The sequence below is a fragment of the Chiloscyllium plagiosum genome, unplaced genomic scaffold (genome assembly GCF_037043375.1).
Source record: "Chiloscyllium plagiosum isolate Xiang-an unplaced genomic scaffold, Cpla_swu_hap1 HiC_scaffold_23, whole genome shotgun sequence".
Classification (NCBI taxonomy): domain Eukaryota; kingdom Metazoa; phylum Chordata; class Chondrichthyes; order Orectolobiformes; family Hemiscylliidae; genus Chiloscyllium; species Chiloscyllium plagiosum.
The window spans coordinates 25,037,809-25,056,782 of NW_028270161.1; the positions used below are offsets into that span (position 1 = coordinate 25,037,809).

At 46.1% G+C, this 18,974-nt stretch overlaps 1 protein-coding gene across 7 annotated transcripts in view; it reads right to left on the bottom strand.

Annotated features, from left to right (window-relative positions):
* ccdc136b (coiled-coil domain containing 136b) overlaps positions 1 to 18,974 on the bottom strand; it is an 87,743-nt gene that overhangs the window by 47,110 nt on the left and 21,659 nt on the right. For 6 of the 7 annotated variants that reach the window (XM_043713899.2, XM_043713898.2, XM_043713902.2 and 3 more), the window contains 3 exons: positions 8,913 to 8,975; positions 2,903 to 2,998; positions 815 to 1,091 (listed from right to left, as the gene is read on the bottom strand). In XM_043713899.2, coding sequence (XP_043569834.2) covers positions 815 to 1,091; positions 2,903 to 2,998; positions 8,913 to 8,975 — 436 coding nt within the window. The remainder of the gene's footprint in view (positions 1 to 814; positions 1,092 to 2,902; positions 2,999 to 8,912; positions 8,976 to 18,974) is intronic. The other variant, XM_087999475.1, reaches the window with a different exon arrangement.

An 18,974-nucleotide genomic window follows, 5' to 3' on the forward strand; every position in this document is an offset into this window, starting at 1 on the left:
TTCGGAACAGGACCAGCACAGCTTATTTATCCGAGAGAGTGAGTGAGAGAGAAAGAGAGAGAGAGAGAGAGAGAGAGAGAGAGAGAGAGATCCAGAGAAACGGAGACAAGGAGGAACAATGAGTGAGTGCTAGAATGCAATAGAGAGTGAGGGGGATGGAGACAGACAGAGAAACAAAGAGAGAGAGCCACAAGACAACATGATAGTCACCGTGCATGAGAAAGAGAGAGCAGAAGAAATATAAATACACACAGATGAACAAAGACAGTGGGAATGACAGACAAAACAAGAGGCAAGCAGACAGAGTGTGAAAATGAGAGTGAGATGCACACAGACAGGGACAGATAATCCAAAAGAAAAATAAACAGACAGAAAATGACATAGAGAGAAATGAAGAGAGAGATAAAGGTAACATACCCCATTCTCTGCAGCAGTCCCCTTGCCCTCAGCCCCCCTGCTCCCAAAGGCCAGTACCCCCTGCCCTTAGTTTTAGCTGCTCCTAGTCTCCATGTCATCAAACCTAGTTCTGTTGTCCCAAGTTCCAAGCCACAATCTTCCCACCCTGAATCTCCCTGTCCCCAGACCTATTACCCGAGCCTCCTTGCCCCATCTCCTCCTGCTCAATTCTCCCTGAATCCAGTTCTCCCACTCTTTCCCCAGCCTCAATTAGCTCCAATTCTCCTACCCCCAATCCCCTGTCCCCAGACCCTTGCCCTCAGTCTCCTAGCCCCATGTCTTCCTGCCCCAAGTTCCCCTGAACCCAGTTCCTCTGCCCAAGTCCTTTGACCACAATTCCCCTGACCTTAGGTCGCACCTTTGCGTAGAGTGGGTCGTCGGCGTTTCTTGTTCAGCCCATCCTCCATGTCAGCATCAAGTGAGGCTGTATCTTTGCCATCTGGAGTTTCCTCACCATCTTTTCTCTCCCCTTCTGTGTTCTCTACTTTCAGTGGAGTGAGAAGCTCCTGATTGCCCTTACTTTGTAGGCCCTCCATCTTCACCTTTGTGATTTTACGTTCAGTCCTGATTTCCAAGTCTGTTCTGAATGATCCTCTGCTTTTCAATGTCAGATCTGCACATTCAGCCTGAGTGTCCTGTGGGGAAAGCATGCAGTGGTGAATTCACATCATCCTACTCCCATATGGTCAAGGCCATTGGCTTCAAAGCAGTAACCAGAAGACCACAGCTGGGCAGGCTGGGAAACATTCACTGGGTTCTGTACTACTATTCAACCCATGTCTCATTCGTATGTTATTGGAGCTAACATAAGTATCACTAAAACAGAAGACCATCAGTTACCACATCAACTTTCTGTACACACGGTCATTACCTTTTTCTTAATCCAGGGTAAGAGATGAGGTACAAAGGAGGGAAAAATGCAAGGGAGGAGGGGAACAGCACAAAGGAAAAAGTCAGCATATGAGCAAGAGAGGGAATGTAGATGGTTTTGAGAGAAGATGATTGTCAGTGCAAGGGGAAAGGAGGGCAACCCAGCAAGAGCTTGACACAGGGGAGAGGGAGAGTGAAAGGGAGGGACCAATTGAGCGAAGTGAGGGAGAATGCAAGGGAAGGAGGTGGAAGGTATGGGAGGGTGGAAGAGTATGGGGGGGGGGGGTGGGCAAGAATACAATGAAGGGAGTTTGTGTGGAATGGAGAATGTGTGGCAGGGAGAGTACATTGGAGTAGTGGGTTTGAGAGAGGGAGAATGTGATTTATGTTTACCTGATTAAGCGCATGATTATGATAAAACAGCAATGGGGATCCCAGTTGAGTGATATAAACATTATGGTTTCCTGGTGATTTCACTTTCTGTGGTACCAAAGTAGTGGCCTGGTGGGAAAATACCACTTTTGCACCAATACGCCACACATGTTTCTCCAAAGATTTTTCCAGTCCAAACCAAATAAATAGCGGGGAGTATTGGTGTACATTCACTACTAATCCTGTACCACCCAACTGCAGATCTACTACTGACTCTGCTCCCTACCACACAATCTCATCCCATTCCGAAAGATATTTATCCCTGCTGATTCCCAACAAACACACTTTTTGCTGTTGTGTGACAGATTCGAAAACTTGGAGGGTCTGTGCACCTCAATCAGCATGTGGGCCAATTAACTTTCACTTCTGTCACAGAACCTGAAAGTCTGCATCATGGCAGCAAAGATGAGAAGGAATAGACCTGGGAAGACAGGCATTTATTGCACATTCCTAATTTCCTTTGAGAAGATGATGGTCAAATACAGCTGAGTGCCTTGCTGGGCCATTATACAGGACAGTTAATAAATACACTTATTTCCTGTCACTGAGTTTGTTCAGCTGACACCAGACCCTATAATTCTGATTCACATGTATGTTTTTCTGATTGATTTTTGATCATTGACAGTATTGAACTACATTAAGTTTTTGTGGGGCAGCACAGTGGCTCAGTGGTTAGCACTGCTGTCTCACAGCACCAGGGTTCCCAGGTTCGATTCCAGTCTCGGGCGACCAACTATGTGGATTCCTCTGGGTGCTCTGGTTTCCTCCCACAGTCCAGAGATGTGCCGCGCAGGTGAATTGGCCATGTTAAATTGCCCACTGTGTTAGGTACATTAGTCAGAGGGAAATGAGTCTGGGTGGGTTACTCTTCGGTGGGTCGGTGTGGACTTGTTGGGCCAAAGGGCCTGTTTCCACACTGTAAGGAATCTAATCTAACCTAATCTAATCATGCTGAAATTGATCAGCTGAGAGAAGATTCCTTACAATGCAATTCTCTGTCATGGACCACTGACCTGTGATGAAGAGATACAGCACTTTCCCCAAACTCTGCAGTGAGGAATCCTTACAACCTGACCTGGTTTTGAATGAGTTAAAATCAGGCCTATAATTTATACAGCAAATGGGGAAAAGGTGAAGTTTGTACCTGCCAGACATTGTCCGAGAGGAGCTGAGTGTGTGTCAGCAGATACTGCAGTGTCTCCAGCTTCTGTTCCAGGAGCTGTTCACGTTGTAAAGCTTCCTGCAACAGAGAACAAATCCCCTTTACTTACCCACTGCTAAAAGGGATTCTGTGCAAACTCAAGCAGCCATGGACCATTATAACCCTAGTAACATACACACACTGCCGCAGGGTCCATCATAACCTTGGCAACACAAACTTACTGTCAACAGGTCAATTGTAACCCTGACAACACAAACTTATTGACACAGAGCCAATCGTAACCCTGGCAACATAAACTTACTCTTTCCAGGGCACATTATAACCCAAACAATGCAAACCCGCTGTCACAGGGCCCACTGTAACTCCAGCAACACAAACTCACTGTCACAGGGCCCAATGTAACTCCAGCCACACAAACCCACTGTCACAGGGCCCACTGTAATTCCAGCAACACAAATCCACTGTCACAAGGCCCACTGTAACTCCAGCAACACAAACCCGCTGTCACAGGGCCCACTGTAACTCCAGCAACACAAACTCACTGTCACAGGGCCCACTGTAATTCCAGCAACACAAACCCACTGTCACAGGGCCCACTGTAATTCCAGCAACACAAATCCACTGTCACAAGGCCCACTGTAATTCCAGCAACACAAACCCACTGTCACAGGGCCCACTGTAATTCCAGCAACACAAACCCACTGTCACAGGGCCCACGGTAATTCCAGCAACACAAACCCACTGTCACAGGGCCCACTGTAATTCCAGCAACACAAATCCACTGTCACAAGGCCCACTGTAATTCCAGCAACACAAACCCACTGTCACAGGGCCCACTGTAATTCCAGCAACACAAACTCACTGTCACAGGGCCCACTGTAATTCCAGCAACACAAACCCACTGTCACAGGGCCCACTGTAATTCCAGCAACACAAATCCACTGTCACAAGGCCCACTGTAATTCCAGCAACACAAACCCACTGTCACAGGGCCCACTATAATTCCAGCAACACAAACCCACTGTCACAGGGCCCACGGTAATTCCAGCAACACAAACCCACTGTCACAGGGCCCACGGTAATTCCAGCAACACAAATCCACTGTCACAAGGCCCACTGTAATTCCAGCAACACAAACCCACTGTCACAGGGCCCACTGTAATTCCAGCAACACAAACCCACTGTCACAGGGCCCACTGTAATTCCAGCAACACAAAAACCCACTGTCACAGGGCCCACTGTAATTCCAGCAACACACACCCACTGTCACATGGCCCACTGTAACTCCAGCAACACAAACTCGCTGTCACAGGGCCCACTGTAACTCCAGCAACACAAACCCACTGTCACAGGGCCCACTGTAACTCCAGCAACACAAACTCGCTGTCACAGGGCCCACTGTAACTCCAGCAACACAAACCTGCTGTCACACGGCCCATTGTAATTCCAGCAACACAAACCCACTGTCACAGGGCCCACTGTAACTCCAGCAACGCAAACCCACTGTCACATGGCCCACTGTAACTCTCAGCCACACAAACCCACTGTCACAGGGCCCACTGTAATTCCAGAACACAAACCCGCTGTCACAAGGCCCACTGTAATTCCAGCAACACAAACCCACTGTCACAGGGCCCACTGTAACTCCCAGCAACACAAACCTGCCCTCACAGGGCCCACTGTAACTCTCAGCCTCACAAACCCGCTGTCACAGGGCCCACTGTAACTCTCAGCCACACAAACCTGCTGTCACAGGGCCCACTGTAACTCCCAGCAACACAAACCCACTGTCACAGGGCCCACTGTAACTCCAGCAACACAAACCCGCTGTCACAGGGCCCACTGTACTTCCAGCAACACAAATCCACTGTCACAGGGCCCACTGTAACTCCAGCAACACAAACCCACTGTCACAGGGCCCACTGTAACTCCTAGCAACACAAACCCACTGTCACAGGGCCCACTGTAACTCCCAGCAACACAAACCTGCTGTCACAGGGCCCACTGTAACTCTCAGCCACACAAACCTGCTATCACAGGGCCCACTGTAACTCTCAGCAACACAAACTAATTCCCACTAGCCCCCCATTTAACAAGTTCAAGACCAAACGAGGTCAAGTCCGACTATCCTACTGCCTCTCTCAGTGAATCACCAAGCAAACAACGGAAGGCATAGAGAGAGCAAATTCTGTTGAAACATGGCAATGACAGCCGATAAGGAGAGGTCTCACCGCTCTTATTTCCTCACTTAAAGAAGCAAAGGTGCAGTGGAGTGGTAGCAAGTCCCTAGTGATTTTGTAAGGTAAGTATTTATGCCCAGGAGACAGTTAAGAGTCAACCACATTGCTGTGGGTCTAGAGTCACATGTAGGCCAGACAATGTAAGGTTGGCAAATTTCCTTCCTTAAAAGACATTAGTGAACCCAATGAGCGTTTCCCCCAAGAATTGTTACTATTTGGCCAGCTCTTTATTCCTGATTAGTGCTCGGAACCAGGTGGATCCCATTGACTATAAGGTCCTGTCTTTTACCAGGACCTCATCACTGTCTGGCACTTGGTCAAATCGCATTGCGCCTACCCTCCAGCAGGAGTAGTGGCTGTCATCAGGGAGCCGTTGCTCCGGAATCCGCACCCCCGTACTCGCGGAGGGTGACCAGGGTCGGAGACATGCTGAGTGCTGGGAGCCTGGGCTGGACGCTGCCGCAGGACATAGCGAGCAGGGCAGCGGTAGACATCCGGTACATGGCCACTGCCATCCGTTGCTTTAAAACGGCAGTGCTCGGACCCGATGTAGTGCACCAGTTGGAGGATACTCAGGTGTGCGGTAAAATCCAGTCCGCGCTCACCCCTGTCCGTACGGAATTTCACATTGGCCCCAAGGTCCCGTACTTCCTGTGGGAGCCTGTGCCCCACAACCTGAGCCGCCTCCAGAATTTTAGTTTTGCCCCTTCTAGGAACATAAAACAGTGGGCCCTGTATAGACTGCTGCTGCACACCGTCCACCTCTTCTCCCTCATCCACCGTCCGGACACGCCTTGGCGTGCCCATTTGCCACCGGGCGGTGGGGATCCCTAGTGGAGGGCCCTCTACGCGGGAGTCCTCCCCCTTTCTCTTGGGGATCTGGCATGGAGGGTGCTGCACGCAGCAGTCCCCTGCAACCGCAGATTGCGGTGGTTCACAGACTCCCAGCCCAACTGCTTGTTCTGTGGTGCTGTGGAGTCCATGGACCGTGTATACATTGGGTGTGGGTGTTTGCACTCCCTTTTTGACTTTCTTAAATACTTTCTCCTTTGTTTTTTGGTTGCATTTCAGTCTCACGCTCCTGATCTTTGGGCACCTGGTGCAGAGGGGGAAGGGTAAGTCAGAGGACCTCCTCGTGGGGCTGCTCCTGGGCCTGGCCAAACTGGCCATAAACAGGTCCAGGCAGCGGGCCGTGGAGGGGGTCATTAGGGCCGACTGCCTGCCCGTCTTCCGCGGTTACGTTAGAGCCCGGGTGTCTCTGGAGAAGGAGCGCGCGGTGTCCACCAACACCCTCGAGATTTTAAGGGAGAGGTGGGCACCGCAGAGAGTGGAGGGTATTATTTCCCCCTCCAACTCTATTTTGATTTAATCCCTGCCCTCTCCTTCAGTGTTTGATCACGCAGCAATGCCCTCTGAGAAGGGCACTGTTTGTCACTGGCCACTCAGGTGTTTCCTTTCTTCCTGGTGGTGGAAATTGAATAAAGATTCATGCACCTTGTGTCTTTCACTGTGTCTCACACCTGCCACACACACCACATGGGTACTGGGGCAAAAATACTCATTACCACAGTTAAGCGGGAGTGTGGGCATTTTAGGGGAAAGAAAGGAAAAGAAAATACAACCAGGAGATTTAGAGTAAAAAAGGGATAACGAGAGGGAAAAAAATAACCAGACGAAGGGGATTTGAGGTTTGTCCTCATTTCCCTGAAAACTGGTTGAACATTAGGGTTTGGGGCCCGGCTTTGCTGCTCCTCTCCTTTGTAAAATTGCTGTTTCTCTGTATACAGCTGTTAATGCTAATTGGATTGTAAACTGTACTGTTTAATAAAATTAAAAAAAGGAGATTTAGAATTTTAAACATATATATATAACCAGAGGAAGCACTGCCCTTTGTCGAGAAGGACGTTGCTTGTCACTGGCCACTCTGGGGTTTTCCTTCTTCCTGGTGGTGGAATATAAATAAAGGCCTACGCACTTGTTGTTCTTCACTGTGTCCTACACCTGCACACACATAAAGAAAAAAATATACATAACCAGGATTCAGAATCGCCTCAGTTCAGGAACTGACTCTGTGTTGGCTTGCCATGAGCTAGAGTACTGTGCACATGTAAACAAAGAACAAAGAACATTACAGCACAGGACCAGGCCCTTCGGCCCTCCAAGTCTGGGCCAATCCAGATCCTCTATCGAAACCTGTCACCTATTTTCCAAGGATCTGTATCCCTCTGCTCCCTGTTCATTCATGTATCTGTCTTGGGAAATCTTAAATGACGCTAACATGCCCATCTCTACCACCTTCGCTGGCAATGCATTCCAGGCACCCACCACTCTCTGCATAAAGTACTTTACATGCATATCTCCCCTAAATGTTTCCCCTCTCACCTTGAACTTGTGACCCCCATTAATTGAGTCCCCCACTCCGGGGAAAAGCTTCTTGCTATCCACCTTGTCTATACCTCTCATGATTTTGTAGACCTCAATCAGGTCCCCCCCCCCCACCCAACTTCATCTTTACAATGAAAATAACCCTAATCTATTCAGCCTCTCTTCATAGCTAGCTCCCTCCATACCAGGCAATATCCTGGTGAACCTCCTCTGCACCCTCTCCAAAGCATCCACATCCTTTCGGTAATGTGGTGACCAGAACTGTACACCGTATTCCAAATGTGGCCGAACCGAAGTCCTATACAACTGTAACATGACCTGCCAACTCTTGTACTCAATACCCAGTCTGATGAAGGAAAGCGTGATATCTGCCTTCTTGACCACTCTATCAATCTGCGCTGCCACCTTCAGGGTACAATGGACCTGAACACACAGATCTCTCTGTACATCAATTTTCCCCAGGGCTTTTCCATTTACCATATAGTTCGCTCTTGAATTGGATCTTCCAAAATGCATCACCTCGCATGTGCGCGGATTGAACTCTATCTGCCATTTCTCTGCCCAACTCTCCAATCTATCTATATTGTGCAGCATTCTCTCACAGTCTCTTTCACTATCTGCTACTCCACCAATCTTGGTGTCACCTGCAAACTTGCTAATGTACACCTTCCTCCAGATCATGTATGTTTATCACAAACAACAGTGGTCCTGACACAGATCCCTATGGAACACCACTGGTCACAGTTCTCCATTTTGAGAAACTCCCTCTCATTAGAAACTCTCTGTTTCGTGTTGTACAGCCAGGGTGACTGAGTGACAGGATATTGTCCTCCAAGCATAGTTTTTTAGTGAAATTCAAATTTCACTATCTGCCATGGTATGTATTGAACCCTAAACTCCAGAGCTTTGTCATGGGGTATCTATCTTGCTAGTTCAATGGCACTACCACTATGCTGCTGCATCTCCTAATGATGAAACAAAGTCAACAAAATTAAAAACCTTCTTGGTCCCTGTCAGCAACAGTTATTTGACCCACTGCATCACCCAGTTTCCCACTGGGGAGACCATTAGGTTTGAAGAGGTGAAAGGTCAGTGCCGTGATATCTGTGGTTCAGTGTAGTCGGTAGCCAATCAATGAACTTCAGACAATACCAGTCACTCCAGGACACATCAATTATCATCACTAAATGTCAGTCTCTTGTGCCAATGTCAAATCCCAGTAAAAGGCATTTCTACTGTTAATAGTGAACTGAGATTATTAGCAGGAAAATATAACAAAATATTACTGGAACCGTGGAACATAATCCCCCATTTCATGCAGCCTGTTCCAGTGTCGCTGGGAAATGTTGAAAATGAATTGTGCTCACCTGAAGATATTCAGCTAGCTGGTTCAGCTCCTGCGAGAAAGGATTCATGCAGTCAACGGAACGCTGAGGAGATACAAGGGAAGCAATAGAGCATGTAACCGACATCTTGGAATGAGTCACAGATGGAAACCTATTTTTTGGAATGAGTTCCAGTCAGAATCCAATGCTTTAGGGTGACTTAACAGACAGTAACCAACGTCTGGGAATGAGTTACAGACAGTTTCCAACTTCTCGGAGTGGGTTACAGAGGGAAACAACATCTGGGAGTGAGTTACAGATGGAAACCAATGTCTGAGAGTGAGTTGCAGTCAGTGATGACTGAGAATGAGTGAGAACAACAACAACGTATATTTATATAGTGTCTTTAATATAAAAGAACATTCCAAGATGCTTCACAGATGTATTATCAAACAAAATATGGCATTGAGCCACATTAGGAGATATTAGATCAATTGACAAAAGCTAAATCAAAGTAGTAGATTTTGAGGAATATTTTAAAGGAGGAAAATGTGGTGAAGAGTTGTCGGGCTGGAAACCCAGATTTGCAGGCCCAGGCAACTGAATGTACAACCACCAATGATGGAGTGATTCAAATTGAGACTGTTCAGGCTGCCCAAATCACATAAACACTGATAGCTCAGAGGGTTGGGAACCTGAAATATTACATGGATAGGGAGGGCTGAGTCAATGATGGGATTAGAAAACAAGGGGATGGTATTATAAGACATTGTCTAACCAGGAGCCAAAGTAAGTCAATGAGCCTAAGGATGATAGTGGAATTGGTGCAATTTAAGACATGGGGAGTCCAGGCTCTGGATAACTTCAAGTTTATGGAGGGTAAAATATGGAAGACCAGCCTGGAGCATATTGGAATTGTCAAGTCCAGCGATAATGAAAGCATGAATAAGACTTTCTGTGGAAGTGCTGAAATAAGTTTGTCAAGTGGTATTGCCAAGACAGAAAGATAATAATTTTATTAATTACGCAGATGTGTGGCGGAAGGTCATGTCTGGATCAAATAATGCTATAGGGTTGTGAGCAGACTGGGTTAACCTCAGTCTATTGTTAGAGACTTGGAATCTCTAACTGAGAAAATAATTTGGAGAGGGAACCAAAACAATAGTTTCCATCTTCCAAATACTGAACTGGAGAAAATTTCTGTACTTCCAGTACTGATTATCAGATAAGTAATCTGATTGTTAACAATGATGAAGTCATTGAGAGAGTTGGCGATGAGGTATATACAAACATACAAGAAAGGAACAAGAGTAGGCCACTAGGTCCCTCAAGCCTGCTCCACCATTTAGTAAGGTCATGGCTGTTCAGATTTTAACTTCAACTCCACACCTCTGCCTATCCCAATAACCTTTCAACCCTTTGGTAATCAAAAATGTATTTGCCTCTATCCTAAAATTTCTGCATCCATTGCCTTTTGAGGAAGTGAATTCTAAGATTCACGGCCCTCGGGGAAAAATGTTTTCCTCAGCTCTGCTTTAAATGGGCAACCTTTGATTTTTAAACTATGACCCCTAGTTCTAGATTTGCTAACAAGAGAAAACATCCACCCAGTCAAGTCCCCACAGGAACTTCTATGTTTCAAAAAGATCACCTTTAACTCTTCTAACCACTTGAGGATACAGGCCCAATAGCCTGTCTACTGCTTCCTCATAAGGCAATCGACAACCTCTCACTATTTAGATAATATGCTTATTTTTTATCCTTTCTGCAAAAATGGGCAATTTGCCACTTTCCATTTGTACTCCATTTGCCAGATCTGTGACCACTCACTCAACCTATCTATATCACTTGTAGGTTCCTTAAGTCTTCCAAAAAACTCACTTTCTTACCTTTATGTCATCAGCAAATGTATCTTTTACACATTTGATCTCTTCAACCAAATCATTTATAAATTGCGAAGAATTGAGGCCCCAGTACCAGACTCTGAGGTACACCACTCATGACATTTTGCCAGCCTGAAAAAAACTCATTTGCTCCAATTCTCTGCTTCCTGTTAGCAAGACAACCTTCTATACCTGCCAATATGCTACCCCCTACATCATGAGCTTTATTTTCCACAATAATGTTGTCAAATGCCTTCTGGGAAACTGAATGCAATGTGTCTGCTGGTTCCCCTTTATCTACAACACAAGTTACTTCTTCATAGAATTCCAATAAATTAACTGAACATGATTTCCCTTTGACAAAACCATGTTGGCTCTGCCAAATTACCTTGAACTGATCCGAGTTCAAGTATCTTTGACTAAAGCTTTTAACATTTCCCACATGACAGATGTTAAGTTAACTAAACTGTAATTTCCTGCTCTCTTCCTCCTTCCCTTTTCAAATAAAGGATTTACATTGGTTATTTTCTCATCTAAAGAAATTTTCCCTAATTCTAATGAGTTCTGTAAAATTAAAACCAATGCATCAACGACTTCACTGGCTATTTCTTTTAAGAGACTTTTAGATTAGATTAGATTAGATTAGATTGCTTACAGTATGGAAACAGGCCCTTTGGACCAACAAGTCCACACCACCCCGCCGAAACGCAACCCACCCAGACCCATTCCCCTTCACCTAACACTACGGGCAATTTAGCACGGCCAGTTGACCTGACCTGCACATCTTTGGACTGTGGGAGGAAACCGGAGCACCCGGAGGAAACCCACGCAGACACGGGGAGAACGTGCAAACTCCACACAGTCAGTCGCCTGAGGCGGGAATTGAACCCGGGTCTCTGGCGCTGTGAGGCAGCAGTGCTAACCACTGTGCCACCGTGCCGCCCACTTGTCTGAAATCCATCAGGACTTGAGAACTTGTCAACTCGCAGTTCCAACAATTTGCTCAGTACTACTTCCCTGGTAATTGTAATTTCCTTGAGTTCCTTTGAATTCCTGATTTACAGCTATTTCCAGGATGCTTATTGTGCACTTTTTTGTTGTAAATATATTTATTAGCAAATTTTTTAACTTTACAAACATATAAAATTATTGAAAAAAAACAATCACAAATATCAATGTAATAAAAAAAACACAAATTACAATACAATTACTAACTATTAACTACCAACCTACTCTATAATACAAAGCAAACCCTAACACTGTGCAAAGCAACACCAAAAAAAAAGAAAAGCAAAAAAAAACAACAAAAATCACAAAATACAGAACAGCTATGCTCGGCGCAAGGCTCCTAAACAAAGGAACGGGAATATTGCATACATACCCGTATTAACTCGGGAGACCCCCTCCAGGGCCCAGGGGTTGACAAATCTAATCATCCTGGTTAAACAATCGCCCTAGTTAAGATAACTGACAAATCTATATCCAAATAACTCAAGTAGGGCTGCCATGTCTTATAAAAATTGTCTGTTATGTAGTGCACCATGTTTGTAAAAAAAGTCCAAGGGAATATGCTCCATAATTAATTTCTGCCATCCCAGCAAGCCCGGCGGGTTCTCAGACACCCAATTCATCAGAATATTCTTCCGTGCACAGCGTGCAAGAATATTAAATAGTTTCTTCCCATGCCCGTCTAAAGATGGTAAATTCGGTAGACCTAAGAGGAGAGATATCAGGTCTACTTTGACTTCAATACCCTCCCTATCTCTCCTGCCACAGTGTTCCAATAAGCACGAAGCCTGTGGCATGTCCAGAAGCAATGGGTAAGAGTACCTACACTTATTTTACATTTGGGGCACACTGAAGATGCCCCTTTTTTAAACTTCGCCAGACGGTCTGGTGCCAGATGAGTCCTGTGCAGAACTTTTAACTGCGTAGCGCATGTCCTATTACAGATTGAGATCTTTCGAGTATTCTCCCATATGTTCTCCCATGTTTCAGAAGAGATCTCCACTCCCAGATCTTGCTCCCAGACCTCACATAATTGGTTAATATCCTGCCAGGCCTTGCCACCCAGCAGGCGATAGAGGGCACTAACCGAAAGGATGCTTGTGGAACGTAGCAACAACCTCTCTGTATCGGGCTTATAGGGGTAAGTGAGAAGCATAGTCTTCTTCTGGATGAGATCCCTAACCTGAAAAAAACAGAAAAAGGTCTCTGCTGGGCAACCTGCATTTGCGGCTCAGTTGCTCAAAAGACATCATAACCTCCCCTCAAACAAGTCTCCCAAATTAGAAACTCCTCTCGCTGCCCATAGTTTGAACCCTGAGTCCATCATCCCTGGTCGGAACCCAGGCATGCCAACTGTAGGTGTAAGTGGCAAAGTCTTGGATAAACAACCCTCACTCTGACGCATCGCCCTCCAGGCCCTGACTGTACTAATGGCAATGGGGTTCTGGCAGTGGTCCATAGCTGTCCTCATCTTATCCATGAATAATAGGTTAAGATTAGATTAGATTAGATTAGATTACAGTGTGGAAACAGGCCCTTCGGCCCAACAAGTCCACACCGACCCGCCGAAGCGAAACCCACCCATACCCCTACATTTACCCCTTACCTAACACTACAGGCAATTTAGTATGGCCAATTCACCTGACCCTGCACATCTTTGGATGGTGGGAGGAAACCGGAGCACCCGGAGGAAACCCACGCAGACACGGGGAGAACGTGCAAACTCCACACAGTCAGTCGCCTGAGGCGGGAATTGAACCCGGGTCTCTGACGCTGTGAGGCAGCAGTGCTAACCACTGTGCCACCGTGCCGCCCATAAGAGGGCACTTTGCTTGGGAGGCCTCAATATCCAGCCATATTGAGTTTAGATCATTACCTGCCCAATCACAGACAAAGGACAGCAGGGAACCCAATTGATACCTTCTGATGTCTGGGAAATCAACTCCTCCCCCTCCTTGAGGCAACTGCAATTTAGTAAGTTTGATGAGGGGGCCGCCCACGATGCCAGACAAAGGAACCAAACCACCCCATAAGCTTCCTCAGCGTTGACCTGGGAAACATTATAGGGAGCATATGCATGGGATAAAGCAAACGAGGAAGAACATTCATCTTTATGAGAGATATTCGGCCCAGCCATGAAATTGGAAGAGCCTCCCATCTCTGGAGATCTCGCCTAATATTGTCGAGCAAGTGAGCAAAGTTAGTCCGAAATAACAGATCAAACCTAGAGGTAATAAAAGTGCGCAGGTATTGGAACCCTGCCCGTGACCACTTAAAAGGGAACTTAGAGCCACCTTCAACTTCTGGCACATCCTTAAGGTTCACCAAAGGCATAGCCTCCAATTTTGCAAAGTTGATCTTATATCCTGAAATAGCCCGAAATGAATTGATACATTTTATCAAATGGGGTACGGAGGTCATCGGGTTGGATAAAAACAGAAGGACATCATCCGCATACAGTGTGATCTTGTGTGCCCTCGATCGCACTTCCGGAGTGGTTATGTGGACGTTCTGACGAATGGCCTCTGCCAGCGGCTCAATCACCAACGTAAACAACAACGGTGAGAGGGGCAGCCTTGCCGACTACCCCGACCAATCTTAAAATTCCCAGACTTCACCCGTTGGTGATGACCGCAGCCAGAGGGTGGCGATATAAAACCTCCACCCACCTAGCAAAGACTCCACCCAACCCAAACCGTTCTAAGACATAAAAAAGATATGGCCATTCCACTTTGTCAAATGCTTTCTCTACATCTAAGAAAATCACCAACCCCTGAATCGATCGTTGCTGACAAACTTGGACCATATTCAGCAACCTTCTGATATTATTAGAGGACCTACGGCCCCTTATAAAGCCTGTCTGGTCTTCTTTAATAATATGGGGCAACACCATTTCCAATCTCAGCACCAGGATCTTAGACAGAATCTTGGAAGTCTTAATTTAATAGAGAGATGGGCCTGTATGAGGCACAATTCTCAGAAACCTTCCCCTTCTTAAGAATTAAGGAAATATTAGCTTCTCTCAAAGATGATAGTAGGTGTTCATGCATATAGGAGTGATTGTACATCCCCAACATCGGCCCTGACAAAATCCCTATAAACTCCTTATAAAACTCACCCGGAAGACCATCAGGGCCAGGCCCTTTCCCATTCTGTAGTTGCCTAGCTGCCTCCTGTATTTCCTGAACTGTCAAGGGGGCATTAAGGAGAGAGGCCTGTTCCACGGTTACCCCTGGAAGGTCCAGGTTCTTAAAAAAGGTCTCCATTTTAGTTCTCCTGTCTTCGCAACCTTCAGACTGATTCAATTCAGAGTAAAATCTCCAAAAAGCCTCATTAATCTTTCTAGCATCGTATGTAAGGACCCCGGCACTGTCTCTGACTGCAGTAATGGATTGGGGAGCACGCTTTTTCCTAGTCAGGTACGCTAAATACTTCCCTGGCCTATCCCCATATTCGAACAGCCTCTGAAAAGCAAAAGCACGTTCTTTCTTTGCGTTTTGTGTCAGTATTGAATTTGAGGCAGCCCAGAGGGCCGTGATCCACTGTAGCTTAGTCACCGAAGGTCACGCAAAATGTGCTGCCTCCGCAACTAACAACCACGTCTCAAATAGACGCTGCTGTTCCTCCTTCTGTCGTTTCCAGCTAGCCGAATAGGAAATAGCTAATCCTCTAGCAAAGGCCTTAGCAGTCTCCCATAGCATGGACGGACTACTAACCGTGCCTGAGTTGATAGTCAAGAAACTCCTTCAAAATGTATTCCACAAATTTGGAATCCTTAAGGAGAAAAAGATCCAAACACCAGTTCTGCAAACCTAGCCCTTCACTCTTAGCCTTAACCTCCAAATATACTGCCGCGTGATCCCAGATAGTTATATTCCCAATTTTACAACTCATAATCGAATCCAGAAGGGCCGAGGGAGCCAGAAAGATGTCAATCCTCATGTGACATTTATGTGGGTTTGAAAAAAAGGTGAAATCCCTGCCGGTAGGGTGAAGACATCTCCAAATATCCACCAGCCCCAACTCCTCGCGTAAGTCAACCACCTGCTTGGCCTGCAAAGAAACAGTTGGGGGCCCAAAAGGCATCCTGTCCACTGTCGGATTCAAAAGACAATTAAAATCCTCCCCTATAATAATGTGCCGTGTTCCAAAAGCACTCAACTTAGAGAAAGCACTAATCAAAAATTTGAGGGGATGCTCCGGAGGACAGTAGACTTTTAAAATGCCATATTCCTCCCCATGTATCAGGGCTTTAAGTATCACAAACTGTCCCTGCTCATCTTTCACCTGCTCTAATAATGTGAACGGAAGATTTTTCTGGATAAGTACTGCCACTCCCCTACTTTTAGTAGTATAGGATGAAAATAATACCTGGTCATAACCCCCCTGTCGTAATTTCAGGTGTTCTCCATCATCAAGATGGGTTTCCTGCAACGAAGCAATATCAACCCTTTCCCTCTTAAGGCTAGAAAGCACTTTTTTCTTTTTAATAGGCGAATGACTTCCCTTAATGTTCCAGGTGCACCATTTAATAAGACACTTAGCCATATCACCTTTCAATCACCCTTGAACCCCTCAGAGAGAGAACCCGGCTTACAAAATGCCGAGCTTAAGTAAATAAAGACTCATAGAATCAAAAAAACTATATATACAAAAACTACTCTATCATAACTATAAACAACTATTACTACCAAAAAACTACAAAGAAAACCAACTATAGAACCTTGAATGGAAGACTCTTACCCCTGCCTATTAGGGGCACTCACCCTACCCATCCCCTCCTTCACAACTCCTTCAAACTGGACTATGCCCCAGCCAGAAAAAAGATAAAAATCCTTAAATCAACAGAATGAAAGACAAAGTCGGAATGAGCACTCCACCCATCCCTGGCTTCATGTCACCCCGACTTGTGACTAAAAGAGAAGCAGAACAAACAAAAAAAAGGAAAGAGACACAACAAAGAACATCCACAAAATTTCCCATCAGACAATCCAGTTATTAAAAAGAAGGAACAACTTATTACAAAGTCTTTTCCCCCCCCTTTCCAAAAAGGAAATTATTAGGGAGAAAGAAAGGAATAAAAAAAGGAAGGGAAAACATGGGGAAAAATAGAAAAGAGAACAAACATTAACCATATTCTTCAGGCTAATCCGTCTATTTTAAAGTGTCCACAAAGCTTTTAGCCTTTTCCGCCGAGTCAAATGTATAAACTGAGTCCTCGTGGCTAAAACTAAGTACTGCGGGGTATCGCATGGAGTACTGGATGCCCAGGTTCCTCAGCCTCGTTTTAACTTCATCGAAGGACTTCCTCTTTCGGATTACAGCTGCTGAAGCATCCTGGAAAAACATTATTTTTGACTCCTTGTACAGCAGCACCTGAGGATCTTTTCCCAGGGATCTGGAAGCTTTTATGACTTTTTGCATGTCCTTATCTGAGTGGAAGTGCACTAGGACCGGGCGGGGACGCTGCACCGGCCCTGACCTGTGCACTGTAACCCGATATGCCCTTTCAATCTGCAGCCTGCTGGACTCCATGTGAAGGCCCAAAAACTTCAGCAACCAGCTTTCAAAGAAACTGACTGGCTGCTCACCTTCCTCACCTTCAGGGTGCCCAACAATTCAGAGATTTGTCCTCCGACCTTGATTTTCGAGGTCGTTGATATGGTTTCGCACCTCTCACTCCAGCACTTGGATCTGACTGGATGAGGACTCCATCGCAGCTTCCTAGGCCTTAGTTCGACCCTCCACCTCCACCAGCCTCTCCCCGAGGCCGTGCATCTCCTGCTCGTGCTTCTGCAGCATGGATGTGATAGGTTGGACCTGGGCACGAATCTCCCCACAGATTTCCTCAATCGCAGCCGCAACTTTCAAGGTAAGTCTCTCCATTGCTGCAGCCAATTCCTGAGAGTCTGTCAGGTTCCCGGGTGGGGGGGATTCAGGAGAGGCTGCTGCTGCTGCAGTCTCTGGTGTTGTAGATGCTGCAGGGGAGTGTCCTCCCTGCTGCTGCTTGCTTGCTCCTTTTCCCTTTGGCATCCTTCCCACTCCCAAATATTAACAAATATGTGTTCTGTAAGGTTTTAAACTAATAATTCCACCACATAAGTTGGGCAGGGATGGCAAAAAACACCGGAATGCCTTGGCCGTTCGGCAGAGCTGTCCACAGCAGTTCTACAGAATTGCTGTCATCTTGCTGAGTCTTTTGTGCACCTTTAGTGACAGTAGTGTGATTACAGACAAGAAGCAAAATGTTTGATAGTGAGTCAGAGATAGTGAGTTAGGTAGGAATAATAATAATTTTACAACTCATGAGGGACAGACCCCATGGCTTACTTTTTTGATGCTGGAACCTCCTTCCACAACACTCATCAGCATATATTTCTATTTGTTTTTTCTTAATTTGTTTAGGCTCCCTGTTAATGCATCTATTCTAGTTGCTTCAACTACTCTTTGTGGCAATGTAATCCACATTCTAACTACTCTGAGTAAAGTAGTTTCTTTGAATTCTCTTTTGCAGTCCTATGTTTATGCCCTCTAGCTATAGATTAGATTAGATTATTTACAGTGTGGAAACAGGCCCTTCGGCCCAACAAGTCCACACCGACCCTCCGAAGAGTAACCCACCCAGACGCATTCCCCTATTTTACCCCTTCACCTAACACTACGGGCAATTGAGCATGGCCAATTCACCTGACCTGCACATTTTTGGGTTTTGGGAGGAAACCGGAGCACCCGGAGGAAACCCACGCAGACACGGGGAGAATGTGCAAACTCCACACAATATGAATTGAACCCTGGTCTCTGGCGCTGTGAGGCAGCGGTGCTAACCACTGTGCCACCGTGCCGTCCCAATGGTCTTCCTTCATACAGGTTGATCAATCTCTACATTTACTGTTTCAAACTCCTTCATAATCTTAACAAGCTCCTATTAGAATATGCCCTTCTTGATACTTCAAGGAAAGTACTACGCATAAAAGAAGGAAATATGACACTTTACTCCTCAGCAGAGGATGAAGGGAGTTTAGATCAGAGTGGTGCTGGAAAAGCACAGCAGGTCAGGCAGCATCCGAGGAGCAGGAAAATCAATGTTTCGGGCAAAAGCCCTTCATCAGGAATAGAGACAGGAAGCCTCCAGGGTGGAGAGATAAATGGGGGGGGTTGGGCTGGGGAGAAGGTAGCAAAGAGTACAATAGATGAATGGGGGTAGGGATGGACG